The 15389-nt window shown below is 36.2% G+C and overlaps 1 protein-coding gene across 1 annotated transcript in view; it reads right to left on the bottom strand.

Annotated features, from left to right (window-relative positions):
* Nucleotides 1–15389, bottom strand: part of LOC149064758 (uncharacterized) — a 45283-nt gene that overhangs the window by 13521 nt on the left and 16373 nt on the right. The window contains exon 2 of the mRNA XM_089254867.1: nucleotides 310–470. Coding sequence (XP_089110993.1) covers nucleotides 310–470 — 161 coding nt within the window. The remainder of the gene's footprint in view (nucleotides 1–309; nucleotides 471–15389) is intronic.

Here is a 15389-nt window from a genome sequence, read left to right as displayed (position 1 = left end):
ATGCTGAAAACTTCAAAGTCGAATATCTCGATAAATATTGCATTTAAAAATATATGGAATTTTTTTGCAAGTGTTTTTTCAGAGCAGGCTCCACTAAGTGGAAGTTTTAACACCCGGAGTGTATAAAAAATTGATTTTTTTAAAATTTACATGACCCTTTAAAAGTTGTCATCTTTAGAAACCGCGCGTCATTTTAAAACTTTTTGCAACTGGAAGTATACTCTTAATGTTAACGGTTGCCGAGATAGTGTCCTGTGGGCAAACAATTTGGGACAAACTACAGGTACTGAGATAAGAGGAAAAAAGTACCGTTTGGTAGAACATGCAGGACGTACGGTCTTCGTCTTCGGCATTGGGACAGTCGATGAAGCCGTCGCACATACCGTGATCTAGTATGCATTTGTAACGACCCATGCGATCTGGACTTGGACAGGAAAACCTTTCGATTCCGTCTGATGTCGGTGGACACTCTGTCAAAAAGAAGGCAGCAATTTTTGAGAAAAATAGTGTGTAGTTGAGGCAGGTTTACGAATATACGATAGGCATTCAAAAAATATCATTTTACGTACTAATTGTCGATGACCCCCCGGTCTGTTGTCGGGAGGTATGCGCGGGAATAATTTTTCTTTTCTTTTGCGAAACGTAATTACGCATGTATCTGAAAGAGTTTTGCACGTTGTGTGTGTTCAGGTACTTATTTCTTGTCACCCAAAGGTTTTCTGTTTTATCACCTCGATTTCTCCACCCTGTTTCACACGTTTCACGGCCTGTGAATTGGTAAAAATCCTGCCGTAAATGCCTATTTCGATATTTTGTTTTATGTTTATTCGTGAATTTTAGAGTCCTTATTCTGTAGAATTTATATATAATATCGGGAACTTCAAAAGAATTATTTCTTCTAAAATCTTCAACCCAAAGGGTTTTCCTAGGAGCAGGTTTGTTGTGTTGCGCAGGGCCGCAACGAGGGGGGAGCAGGTGGGTCTACTACCCCGGCGCTGGAGCCGAAGGGGCGTAAATTTCACACTTTTGCCTCTCTTTTAACATTACAAGGAGGCCAAAATGCATGCTTGCCCCTGATGACCAAGCTTCTAGTTGCGGCTCTGGTTTGCGTGTAACGGGGGTTGTCCAGCGCGACACGCTGTCCACTCAACAATACGAAAAGCAGTGTGTCGCTTTTCCTACAGAACGCAATACGCCTCACGCCAGCGCTTGACGTCGGGCGTGATTGGCCGACTGCTTCCGGAGGGGTTAAATTCGTCGTGCGCCGCGTGTTTCGGTTTCAATTTTGTTGTGTTTTCTTTCCCTTTCAGAGCATGCAGACGGCAGAACAGCCGATGCGCCACGCTAGGAAAACACAAACACGTAGCGTGATAAAATTATACACTTCTGCCGACGTGAAAGAGTTCTATTCGGTTCATGAGAGGCCAAAAAACCTGTTCCTGGGAAAACCGGTTTTTTTACGAATTAATGAAAAGGGTGCTCGGTCGATTGTCGTCAAAATAGAAGGGTTTGAATGTGAATATTCGTGTTCCTGCCGACTGGTCTATTGTCCTGTCTGATTTTATCACTGTAGGTTATGAAAGGTGGGGAGGAGGAGGGGGGTGGGGAGGAGGAGGGGGGGTGGGGAGGGATTTTGAAACTTCTTAAACGTTATTTAAGTTATCATACGTAAAAATGATGCGTAATTTGGTTAAGAAATTGGAAGAGCGATCAATGTGTTTTTGATGAGTGCGGAATGTTTTAATGTGCAAGAAATGTTTTTGTTAGTGCCCTCTGTTGTTGACTTGAAACACTAATTTCTGAATCGATGCGTATTATAGGAATATTTATATCTTTCTTTTTCACAAAAAAAAAAAAAAAAATGTGTAAGTTACTATTTAGATAAAATTTACTGCTAAGATGAGCTCAATTATAGTGAAATTTGATGCAATCAAATGTCAGTTAATTTATTTTTATCTTATTTTGTTGTAGTGGACAAATATTATTACGTTTCAAAGCAGTTTGAGTTTCGATTTGGTGCGTGTAAAAATAAGTTACTTTCGTTTTTTAACGACATCTATCGTTGACTTAAAATATTATTTTCTGATTTTACACGTGTATAAATATTTTGGCCATATTTTTTCAATTTCTATCATTTCTTCTGTGTGTCCGAAAAATCCATTTACTGAATAATAAAAATCTTATAAAGGAATCGGATACAGTGAAATATCGGTTAATATGATGTTTCTTCTGCTTCATGATCCAGAACCATCGAAAAAACGTTAAAAAACTTGATAACCGTTGTATTAAATTTCTAGTGTATATTTTTTGTTTTTGAATGTAGGATATAGGGCTGCACAAATTTTGACCGGTCATACATTTTTTTATATGCCTATACCTTCGCTTCGTTCGATACATAAATTTTCATATTATACTGTATATTCCCAATCTTTAACTCTGATATTTTCGGAATGATGAGAAGCACCGATTTCTCTGCTTGGATTTTCCAAAAAAAGTCTTCTCACCGTTTTTCTTTCGGCGTCATTGTACACACTGAATCCCGCTTATAACGTTCCCACTACATGCGTTTTCCCCCTTAATACGATTTATTTTCGTGGTTCCAACTTTTACTAAAGCCGGATCGACTGTTTTTTCTGTCTCCAGATTGTCTTCCAGTTCGTGATTATGAACTAATTCCGAATTGTAAATTGCTTGTACCATTTTCATCGATATGGACTGTATTTTTCACAATTTTTTCAAGAAAAAATATAAAATATCCAAGTATTTTCCATACTTCATTTCTATTTCCACGCCAATTATTATAATCTATCATTGAAACAGTACATTCAATGAGTGCGGCCAATTTTTAGCCAGTTTTCAGACCCTTAATATCGTAGTTTTCGCTTTTTTTTCCCCATTAATTATAAAGGATTTTTTTGAATGCCTATTTTAATCATTTTTAATGCCTTTTTGTGCCTGCCCATTTCGAGCATTTTTTGTGCCTGAACTCTTTCGGGCTCTAATGATAATAATAATAATATCATTTCTATTATGATTGCTGATTTATGAAAATTTTTGCGATAATTTTGTAGTAATTTACTCATTTTTTGTTATTATTCATTTATAATTTGGAAAATGGTGATGTTATATTTTGTTTTGTTAAAAAATAATATCCACGCGGTTACGAATACCCTTTTGTGCGAATAACTTTTGATCATCCGAAAGAGCAATAAAATAAATAGACACTTTTTTTTAAACGGTAGAAATACTTAGTACGTATTCCTTTGGAAGATATTTTGGCTGAAAAAAAAAAAAAGGAAAGAAGAATCCCGTTTTCTCATTCCGTTATTTTTTCTTTCCTCCTCATGCTCTTTATTTTTTATCGTCTGCCACTTGCATTTTCTATTCCTTATGTCTTTATTGCGAAAGATTTTATCTGGCAACAGTCTCGAAGTCAGTAAGGAGGGGGGAGAAGGGGGGTAACGACAACAAAAAGAAAAGCCAGGGGATGTATGTAGAAGATGCACAAAGACAAGGAGGGGGGGGGGAAACAGGGTGGAAAGCGGGAAAATCCAGGGAGAGGAGAGTGGGAGGGGAGGAAAAAGGGAAAGAGAGAGGGACTGACTCGATCAATAGCCACTCAAGCAAAAGGCGATTTCTAAAAATAGACGCACACGATGCGAGTGAAAGTGTGGCCGGAAGAAATAACGGGAAGGGGGGGGGGAAACTTCGATGACCATGGATTTCATTCATTGCCTTTTCCTAGCAAAAGACTTTTTTCCCCCCTCTTTCCTGAAAAAAAAATTATTTGGGAATAGTGGTTTCTCTTCCCTCCCCAACTGGAAACAATAGATTTAATTCGCTCCTTGCAGAGATTTTCGTTTTATTAGTGTTAAGTATGCATATTATTATCCAAATATAATGCTGATGTTTAATTTCTGATAGGGAAGAAATGTGTTTTTTTTTTGGAAAACGGGAAAATATCTAGGGAGTCTGGAGCGTCTAGACATAACCTCCGAAATGAGCATTCGAATCTCAGCTTTTGTCACCGTTGTCATTGTTACTTCACGGTCATCTTTCGCTACCACGAATGATTTAACTACTACTATTTAACCGTACACGCATTTCACACACATTCCTGTACGGCAGTGATTTCCAAAGTTGGGGTCGCGACCCCCTGGGCGGGAAGGGGTTGCGCTAATGAACCAGGGGAAGGGGGAATCGCGAGAGATTCTTCAAAATAAAGAAGGTCGGAGAAAATTTATTTTTAATTTCGCAACGTAACTAAAAATACGTCAAAATCAAAAAAATGCATTCAATCATCTGAGCTACGAATCTTATGTATCATATGATGTAAATTTATCAAATTCTACAAAAACCATGTATCAAGTTAATATTTATACAGAGTAACTCAAAAAGCATCATCCGATTTCAAATTATGTTTTTTTAAAAAAAAATTAAAATCACAGAATAAGTAATTAGTGAATATAAAGGAGGAAAAAAAAAATTAAATTAGTAAAATAAAGGAGAAATGTCTATGGTTTATGAACAACATTATCAATGACGGTAGTTTATTGTTTGTGAAATTTTTTTTGGAAAGAAGTGAAATGGCTGAAAAAAAAAGTTAACAGAAAGTTCTGTGTTTTTTCTATCGTTTTCAAGTGTCAGCCAGTTGAATTACTGTTCAGATTGCTCCTGAGCCTGGTGTTTAGCGTGTGTTATAAGTCTAGTAATGAGCCGAAATGAATGAAATTCTGATTTCACACGCAAGAGGCTAGGCTATACAGGGAGTTTGAAATTTCATAATAAAACAGTTCTGCCAACTAAATATTGAAAAATAATTTGATTTTATTCAAAATTGATCACACCCTTCGGGGTCACCCCCACGGTGTATAATTTTTATTAAACACAAGGGCGGACCGATAAGATAGTGTCACCTCTTTCTTGGGAACGCGAGTCTCGCTGCTTATTGATATTGGTCGTTGTGCGTACCCAGTTAGTACTGGCAGGATTTTGCAGCGTCCAGTTGACTATTTTCCGTTATACACGTGGGGATGGGTCCGGGCTGCATCAAACTAATCATTATTGACTACGAAAATTGAATCCCAGACAAACAGGGGATTCGGAAATTTTGTCTCCGACATTTCATCCCCAACGTTTCGTCCTGCGTAAATTTCGCCTGACATTTCACGTGTTCTGACCGCATGAATGACCGAGTGAGTGATTGTGTGAGTCACCGTATGAGTCATCAAGTGAGTGAACGATGAGTGACTGAGTGTGAGTGACTGTATGGTTGGGTGAAGGACCATATGAATGATCAAGGGAGTGACTGCATAAAGGAGTGAATGATCGAATGAGTGATCAGTGACATTAGTGACGAAGTGAGTGACCGGGTAAGTGAATGTCGGTATGAGTGACAAAGTGAGTGTGAGTGACTGTATCAGTGATCAAGGGAATTACCTTATGATATCGTTATATCGTGTATAATCGATAAAATATCGTCATATCGTGATTTCACTGTATTAAAAAATTATATGTATTATTCAAATTTTTTCGCAGCTTACTCATTATATTTATATAATAGGCAAAAAATGTCCCACTCATTCGATCACTCATACAATCATGCACTTTGTTCACTTAATTGGTAACTGATATGGTCACTCACTTGTTCACTCACACGGTCAGGGCAGGCAAAATATGAGATGAATATTATTTATAATTTTTGCCATAATTATAATATAATTTATATTACGAAAACGCTGTGTATTCACGACTTTGGTAAACATTACAAATTCAAATAAATATCGCTGAAAAAACGGGACACAAATGTATAAAAAAAAATCGGAATTAAGAACGTTACAAGAATGTCCCCTAATACACAAGTGGTCCACCAAATTTTTTCAGACATTTTTAATGGTCCTTGTTTTTAGAAAGATTGAGAAACGCTTGCTTATATGTGATTATTCGTGGGAAATCGACCCGATTTGAGCTGCTAAATCCACAAGTGTTGATCTGGATCTGAAAATGCCTCAGATCTATAATACCATTTGCCGATATACGTCGCTGTTCGGAAAATTATCGGTAGGTCGCATACACGTTCGTATCTTCCTAGTTTTATGGAAGAGGGTGAAGAGAGAGAGAGAGACAAATCGAAATATAGCGAGTTTCATGATCAAGCTCATGCTTGATTTCGTGCGTCTTGAAGGTCATAAGTTCCCGAGCATTACATACGGAATATTGGTTTCATTTATATCTTTTATCGGATAAATGAATATGAGATTTGATCAAAGTGGGGAATGATGCCATTGGAACCTTTCGTGCACGGCAGGCCCGAAAGGCCCTATACTCTGTCTCGTTTTGGTGGCGAGTGAATGACTGATCGTCGGGAATGATTAATCTGATTTTCTTCTAGACAGAACTGACACGTAAGTGAAAAACTCTGTGCTAGACAAGGAAGAAAAATCTCGTCGTACGTTGCTGACGAAGTAGAGTAGATGGTTGATGGCTGGGTAAAAAAAAAAAGACCGTCTTCGACAAGCGAAGATCACGCAGTCATCACTAAAGTTGGACTAGACCCCAGGTGTTAAAAATAAGTTTTGACATATCGCAGATTATAAGATTATCGGTCTTTCCATTGGCTACCTAGATCTTCACGACAGTGACGTGAGCTACTACTTCACCAAGCATCAACCCTGGCCATATCGCTATATCGCAATTTACTGCCATTAATGAGATGGGTTGGAAATGAAGCGCCATCTATCGGTGGTCGCTTCCTCTAGGCAAAAATATCTTACCTATATAACCCTTGGGTTTGAACCTGGGACCGTGACGGCAACCATCACGGTGATAGACGAGCATCTTACCGCCACGCCACTCAGGAGACGTGATGTGAGCTACTGAAATTCATGGGTCCCTTGAAGGGGTAAGCTGAAATTTAGCTTGAAACTTTCGACCCGCTGTGTTTTTCAAAGGAGGAAGATGTAGTTCTTCATCAAAAATTTCATGCTGGAATTCTATAGTGAATATAAATCAATCGAATTTAATTTAAAAAAAACAACAAAGGATATGAATTTAAGAGTTTGAGTTGAAATCGAGAAAAGACATAACCAAAACCAGAAATTAATTAATTAAAGAATTAGAAGAGTTTGAAAAAATTGAAATGAAAATTGGAAGAGAGATTCAAAAAAACATGAGTCAAAAATTAAAAGAAATTAAGTTAAAAAAATCGAATTAACTGGAAGAAATTGAGCTGAAAACTAGAAAAACAAATTTGAGTAGAAATAATTCAGTTGAAAATTAAATGAAATTCCTCCGAAAAAATTGGGTTAAAAAAAATTGCGTTGAAAATTAAAAGAAACTCAGTTGAGAAAAGTCGAGTCAATTAGGGAAAATTAAGTTGAAAAAATTGAGTTAATAGTTGGAAGAAATTGAGTCTTAGAAATTGTGGGAATATGACTTTGGTAACATGAAAATTCTTTTTAATTGAAAACTAGAAAAATGAGAAAAAAGAACAAACTTGGCAATTTTTATAAAAGAATTTTGCTGTTTGAACGATTGGATTGCTATTTCAAATGAATTAGGGGAGTTACTAATTGGAAGAAAGTGAGTTATACTTTGGAAGAAATTAAATAAAGAAAAATTAAGTTTGAAAATTAGAAGAAAATCGAATGAGAAAATTAGAGGAAATTCATTGTGAAAATCGAGTTAAAAAATGGTGAAGAAAAACAAAGTTGAAATTTAGTAGAGAACACCTAGTGCAAGGATGTTTTCTGAAAAACGCGTGAAATGATAATTGTCTTGGAATGATCAACAAAGTAGTTCAATTTTCTATCCCGTAACTCCTCTTAGTGATAAAATTTAGATAAAAAAATTAAAAAAAAAATGGAAGGGGGGGGGGGAAATAGATGTGGAATTTTTCTGTTTTTTATCATTGGAGAAAATTGGTCATTGCTTAGAAGTCGCACGCGACACGCATTTTGGAATGGTTCCGTTAATGGGACAAGGAAACCAATTTCTCCACCATTTTCGACGAGAGCGTGTGTGTCTGCGAATGAATGACGTCACACCCGCGGGTGACGCAAAACGGGTCGTTCGGGCCACGAGGAGAGTCAAATATAGAAACTGTGTTGACCCCGAAACGATGGCTGTGATCGAAACTTTTCGTGTGTGTGTGTATGTGTGTGTGATGATGAATGTGGCACATGCACATGTGCATGCACGCAACCACAAATATGAAGTTCTCATTTTGGCCGCTTGACGACCGAATGTTAGAGATTGCTGAATTAAACAATTTCTCGACGAAAGGACAATAAAATAATCAAGTTAAAATATTGAGCAGTTACAATAATTGTTTTTGATAAATTTTTGATCAATCTTACAGAGAAAACTTTTAATCTTAATTTTCATTGAATTATTTTCTGAATAAATTTTCATCTATTATTCTCTCCCTCTTTTTTTTTTATCATTTTTGAAAATTAAATTTGCACGCCTTTTCTTGAATATTTAAAATTTTCCTCTTTTTAAACATCTTGGGGTGGATTTTTAATTATTTTTTCCTCAAAATTTTTTGCCGATTTTCGGAATGTATAACAATATTTATGATATTGCTGTCAGTTCATTTTTTGAAATAATCTTGTTTCGTTTAAAAAAAAAAATTTAAATAATTCCTCAATATTTTTATCTATATACAGGTGGGCAAAAAGTCCGTAGAAACTTTAAAAAGACATAAAAACCGAAAAAATAGCCAAAATAAAAAATGGTTTGCGGGGTTAGCATCGCTAGGTCACGGGAATTTTTTTGACAGGGAAAAGAAAAAAATAACTAAAAAACAGCCGATAGGTAGCGCTGACGTACACAAGTCAAAGAAAAGATACGCAAATAACAACGAACAGAATGCCTCCAAATCGTTTATTACAGCAGCATGTGTTCCACATGACCACCACCACAGGGAATAACACATTTCAGGCGAGTCACAAATCCAGCAATGGTAGAGTGCAGCAGGTCCACATACACGGTTTACAACGGTGAGTTCACCGTTGTAACCGTTATTTTGGTGGTTTTTCAAAACTACTTCCGACTTTCTGAGTTCATAACAACACCGGCAGTCTCGCTTTATTGGATATCAACGATTCCAGTGATTGTGGATTAGGAGCGCAAGTTCTTATAGCCGTCTCATTTGCTTATTTCAACAGAAGTCGCTCGTACCAGCACCATCTATCGTCTGTTTTTGAGTTTTTTTTCCTTTCTTAAAAAAATTCCCGTGACCTAGCGATGCTAACCCTGCAAACCGTTTTTAATTTCGTTTTTTTTTTCCGGTTCTTATTCATTTTTTAAAGTTTCTATGGACTTTTTGCCCAACCTGTATATAAAATAACATGTCCTGACTGATTCATCATTTGCCAAGCCGAAAACGCTGAAGCTATAACCCAGCCGAAACCCCTAAAGCTATATTCTTGAAATTTGGTCAGAAGTTTTGATTCATGACGTAAACATTAACTAAGAAGGGTTTTTTCGGAATTCGACCCCCAAAGGGGTTCAATAAGAGGGGTCATATGTAGAAATCAGGCAGATACGAAAACCACTGAAGCTATAAATATTAAATTTGGTTAGTATTTTTGTATTGTAATGTAGAGGCTCACTGAGAAGGAATTTTTCAAAGAATTCAACCCCCTAGGTGAAGGGTTCAAGGGTTGTATGGAGCAATCATCATTGAGCTGAAACCATAAATATGAAATTTAGTCAGTATTATATTTAGTACATACCCATCAAAACGGAATTTTTGAAAATTCATCCCCCAAGGAGACCATGAGTGATTCAAATGTTACAAGGGGGGAAATCATCACCCAGCAATTTTGAGATTACCAAATCCGCGGGTAGCAGCTGATTATTTACATTTTTAAATTTACAATTTTCTGAATTCTTAAATTTTTCTTCTTTTTGAACATTTTGGTAGATTTTTTAGTAATTATTTTGGTGGTTTTTCAAAACTACTTCCGACTTTCTGAGTTCATAACAACACGGTCAGTCTCGCTTTATTGGACATCAACGATTCCAGCAAACAATATCCGATTATAAGCAGGGTTCCGATTATGCGGGGAACAATTCAATTATTCAATTGCCATTTTATAGTGAAGTGTAATCCCGTTTTATCGAATACCGTTATAGCGAAAATCTCGTTTTAACAAACATTTTTCTAATTCCCCAGATATGTTTACTTAGAGACAATGCAAATACCTGGAATTCCTTTACAACGAAATTTCGTTGCAACGAAGTGATTTCTCCGGTCTCTTGGAGTCGTTATAACGGAATTCGACTGTATTCGATTAAGCGGGGAAGAGTCGTTGAAAGTATCAGATGAAGTGGGGAACTTTAACATTGTTTCTACGGGAGGAATTTATCCGTTTAAGCGGTTCATTATCCGATTAGGCGGGTCAACTGTATTATTTCTGATTTTGCTATCAATTCCTTTTTTGAAATAAATCTTGTTCCGTTGGTTTTTTCTTTATTTAAAAAAAATACAGTCGAATCCCGTTATAACGAACGCCAAAAGACCGGAGGAATCACTTCGTTAAAACGAAATTTCGTTATAAAGTAATTCCAGGTTACCTAGCATTGTTCCTATGTAAACTTATTCGGGGGATTATAGAAAAGTGTTCGTTAAGACGAGATTTTCGCTATATCGGTATTCGTTATACAAATACAAATACAACGCCACAACAGGCAAATTGCCCAACGAGGTGGTTGACTTAAGAACATCATGGATCCCCAACCCATTTTTTGGAGTCCCTACCTACTACTGCTACACCCCACATGCAACCCCCCCCCCCGCGGAACCCCCCAACGAATAGGTACATGCGGGAATGTGCGTGTACGTGTAGTGCAACCTGACGTAAAGTTTGTTTCGGTGTAATGCTTGTTATGTGTAGTGCTGTCATCTGCCCCCAAATTTTCTAACTATGAGTGAAGTGTTAGGTTGAATGATTTACCGTTGTAGGACTGTTGCTCTCTGTGGCGAGACTTTTTTAACGGGGAGATCGGCTCGCATTTGCGCCTTGAAGTTGGGAACCACAGAAAACCAACTTCAGCCGACCACCACTGTGGGGTTCGAACCCGGATCCTCGCATCACGAGTCCGGCACTATAACCACTCGACCACCACAGCGGCACTCGACCACCACAAACGGGATTCGACTGTATTTTTATAATAGTTTCATTATTTTGTTTATAATTAAATCTCAATAAAGTTTCTAAAAGAAACTTTTTCCTTATAGAAATTCCAAAAATTTCATTTCTTATAATTAAAAAAAAAAATTTTTTTTTGATATTTTCAATTATTAAATTTTCAAATACGATTTACCGTTGGGCGTGGGCCCAACAGGAATAAGATACGCACCTGAAGTACCAAAGAATATTTAGAGTTTAATGCTTGGTTTGTCCTTTGCAAAAACTTTCCTGACACAGGGGTACAACAGAAACGATGACATGACCACATAAAGAGATGGCTACCGCAGCGAGTCCTCACATAGAGGGGTTAGCGCACCAACCTCTAGGTGAGTATAAAAAAAAAATCTGCCTTTCGGAATTGGCGATAAATTGTAGATCCCGGTCCAATTAGCTTTTGGTGACAAAAATGATCAATTGTTAAATTTTCAAACTTGTTTTCATAATTTTTTGAGGCTGTGCGCATAAATTCCGGCCTATGCAACTGTCCTTGAGAAGGTATTAATTCGCTACACGATAATTAACTGTGGCCCACGAGAGGTGGCCAACTCGCATACCTTACAAGCAGATTGAAAAGGTTGTGCATTGACCGCAAGCGGATACAAGCTCTTCAAACGGGAGGGGCGGATCGACGAGGGTGTGTATAGTGAACGGGGGGGGGGATTTTCGCCATCACCCTCCGCCTATATGCTAATACAAATTTTTTGAGGCGTGGGGACGCCTCTCTGTTTCCCCTTATGCCACCGTCATTTCGGAAAAATACCTTACATAAAATCACGGCTCAAGAGGGCCCCCAAAAATGTCTGGGGCTCCAGGCCAGGTCGCCAAAATCACTGATTCCCTGAAACCACTGGTGCAACAAATAGATCTATTACCGGACTGTAAAATGTATTTGTTGGACCTATCTCAGGAGCAACTGTGACACAATTCTGGGCCGCGACCCATAGGTTAAGAACCCTTTCTTTAGACCTTTCCAGGTCCTTTTTCGGCCTTTCGTTTGTAAATCATTTATTATAAAAAAAAAAGTGGAACAGTTCTCCGGGAATTGAAGGAAAGTGGATGGAAATTGTTGCTTCTCCATAAAATCCGGGATCTTCTCCGTTTCTGCGTGGTTTCCAGATCCTAAAGACTTTGCGCAGGTGAGCGTGGGCGGCTTTACGACACACATACACATGAGAAGTTCAAAGTGATGTACACACGCGCGCGTGGCTTCTATCTGCGTCCCGGGATTCGTTCATTACTGTCCTGGAGAAACGGGAAGTGTCCTGGACGAATGTAAAAATAAATATATATATATATACGGGAAATTAAATAAACTTTTTGTATCTGCCGTTTTCGAGCAACCTATGACATTTCCGTTACGCGGAACGGTGGAAAAAAAAAATATCCCGGAAAATGTGGAAATTCTGTAGAGAAATTTCATGCATGCATTAAATTGAGAAATTCGATGCATTTTCTGGATAGAATTTTGAAATTAATTTAATTTTTTGCCGGTTGTTGTTCAGTTTTAGACATAAAATTATAGATTTTTTTTCCTTGCTTATCAATTTTTCTAATAATAATTTACATAATTTTAGATATGATCTTGAAAGAAAGCGATCGATCGATCGATTTATTGGAATTACATGAAAGACTACAGTACATTGATATTGCAAAATTCCTGCTATATGTATTTGTTAGGTGAATATTATCACGTAAAAAGAATTGTTATACGAAGTGGTATTGTTGATAAGTATTCTTTGTCAATGATCACAAAAAAAGAGTATCTATATCATTGGGAATATTGGGAAAAATTTATTCATATCATAAAAATAATCGATAACTGATTTTAAATGTTGAAATTTACTGAAACAAAAAAAATTTATTTCAAAAATTGAAATTCAACAGCGAAAATTTCGGTTGAAATAAATTTTTCCGCATGTTTACTGTTTTTTCTTTAAATAGTTAAATATGCGGATAAATATGTGCAATATGTGGAAACATTTATTTAAAAAAATTGTTGTGAATTAAGAAGTTTGATAAAAATGATTTATCATTTTTTTCCAATACAGTTAATAATTTTCAAGTTTTTTATATATATGTGATTCACCATAAATTTTTAAATTAATTTTTCCCCATATTTACTGTTTAACAAACAAACAGTAAATACGTAGAAAAATTTTTCTCAACGGAAATTATTGTTGGAGTTAAATTTCAATTTTGAAATTAATTTATGTTTGTAAATTTTAACATTTAAAATTGAACATTTTAATTTTCTATTTCCTAACGTTTTAAAAATATATTTTGTTAATGAAATTGTAAATTAAAACTTTTTTTTTGAAAAAAAGGAATTGCTTTGCACTTTACATTATTTCTTAAACTATATCTATAACTATTTTGAAATTATATTTTATTAACTTAATTTTTGAAAAATAATTTAGATTAATTTAAGCATTTTTTATTAATTTTTTAAAAGAAAACTTGGTATTTGAAAGAAATTTAAACAAACTATGTTTAAAAATATTTTATTTTTATTAATTTATTTTAAATAATTTATTCAATTATTGATAAAAATAAATTTTTTAGTTGTCGGAAAAAAAAATTGGAAGAAAAATTCAAAAATCAATTGTTCTGACATATACGCAGTATTTAAATTTTTAATAAATTAATAAATTTTAGTCATGGTTTTTAAATAATATATTAAAACGTTTAACGTTGAATATATATTATATATAAAAAATTAAGTACATTACTTAAATTAGAAAAAAATGTTAAAAAAATTAGATAAAATTTCAAAAACTTGTATGTTGTATAAATTTGTATGATATATTATATTTTTGTTTATTAATTAGAATAAATGATATAAATAATAAAATGAATTTTTTAAATTTTCTCATTTACCGGTTTTATAATACCGGTTTTTTTTATCAATATAGTTTTACTCGAATTTTTTCTCATGATGTGATATTGGTCCGTTCCGTTCCTCGCAGAAGTGATAACAATATCCAAACAATACCATTACATTTAAGTGATCACCACGGGCTGCTCAACTGTGCCACCCATCACTTAAATAATCTATAAACGTGCAATGGATCATTTGAGTGATGTGGAACTCCATTAAGGACCACCTAAGTGCTCTGGAACTGTGCCGCGGGTCACTCATGCGGTCTGTAAGTATGTCTCGACTTCTTTAAGTGATCTGGAGAAACTGGAGAAACCGCGAAGCAGCGTAAGCTCTTCAGCACTCGAGGGGCCACGGGCATCTCCGGCAAACCAGAATTTATTCACATGTCAAAAATTGTATAGAAAAGCATCGTTATAAAAATGATGAAAGTCAAAGAATTATGTAAAAATCGATGTGCAACGACCACCAATAACAAACAGCCATGGATAGGTGTGTAACATCAACTCGCAAAAGGCGAAATCATGATAGTTCAATAAGGTTCAAAACCTATGCAACCCATCGCAAAGGGTGTAGATCCTTTTTCCGCACTGACAGTTCAATTCCTCTCCCCAGATCTTACTTGAGCACATTTGGAGACCATGGCAATTCCTTCAGAGCATCACTGAGTGATTCCGAGCCTTTAGATGATCTGCAAAAATGCCGCTAGTTCATTTTTTTTTTACAAAATAAGTTTTGAGATAGTGGGGCCACTTTATGTGACTCCGAGGGCCACATTTGGTCCGCGGGCTACGGGTTGAGCGTATATGCTCTACTAGGTCATGGAATCGACATTTTGTCCGAAAGGGATACTCAAACGACTAAAATCAACCCCAATTTTCAGCAAGTTCTGGAAAAAAAAGGTACTTAAGAACCTACGGATGAAGGAAGGTAGAGCCGCCCGGAACACCCGTCAATGAATTCTGTGGTTTCCCAAGCACCCCCGCCCCCATTCGCCCTCATCCCATCAGCGGTAGTTGATTCCTTTTACGACAGAGAGAGCTTCTGCCACTTAATTAACACAAGTTCTCTTCTATTCTGGAAACCCCTGTCTCTAATTAAAGCGCTTGCTATAATTAGAAGGGTCTAATTGCCTTCCGACGGGGGGCGAAACGTGGGTATCTCCTGAGCAAACATAGAGTTTTCTAGAATGTACCATCAAACTAAACATTTGAGAACACGGTTAGCATATTCATGAGAGAATTCGGATTACTCCCTTATTATTCTTCTTGTGATACTTGTTCATTCTAATGGAAAAGAATGAATCTCTT

This window comes from Pholcus phalangioides, unplaced genomic scaffold, assembly GCF_987345545.1.
Source record: "Pholcus phalangioides strain wild (caught in Gottingen) unplaced genomic scaffold, Ppha-v1.0 ptg000042l_1, whole genome shotgun sequence".
NCBI classification, from domain to species: Eukaryota; Metazoa; Arthropoda; class Arachnida; order Araneae; family Pholcidae; genus Pholcus; species Pholcus phalangioides.
This window is presented reverse-complemented; position numbering and strand designations above follow the sequence as displayed.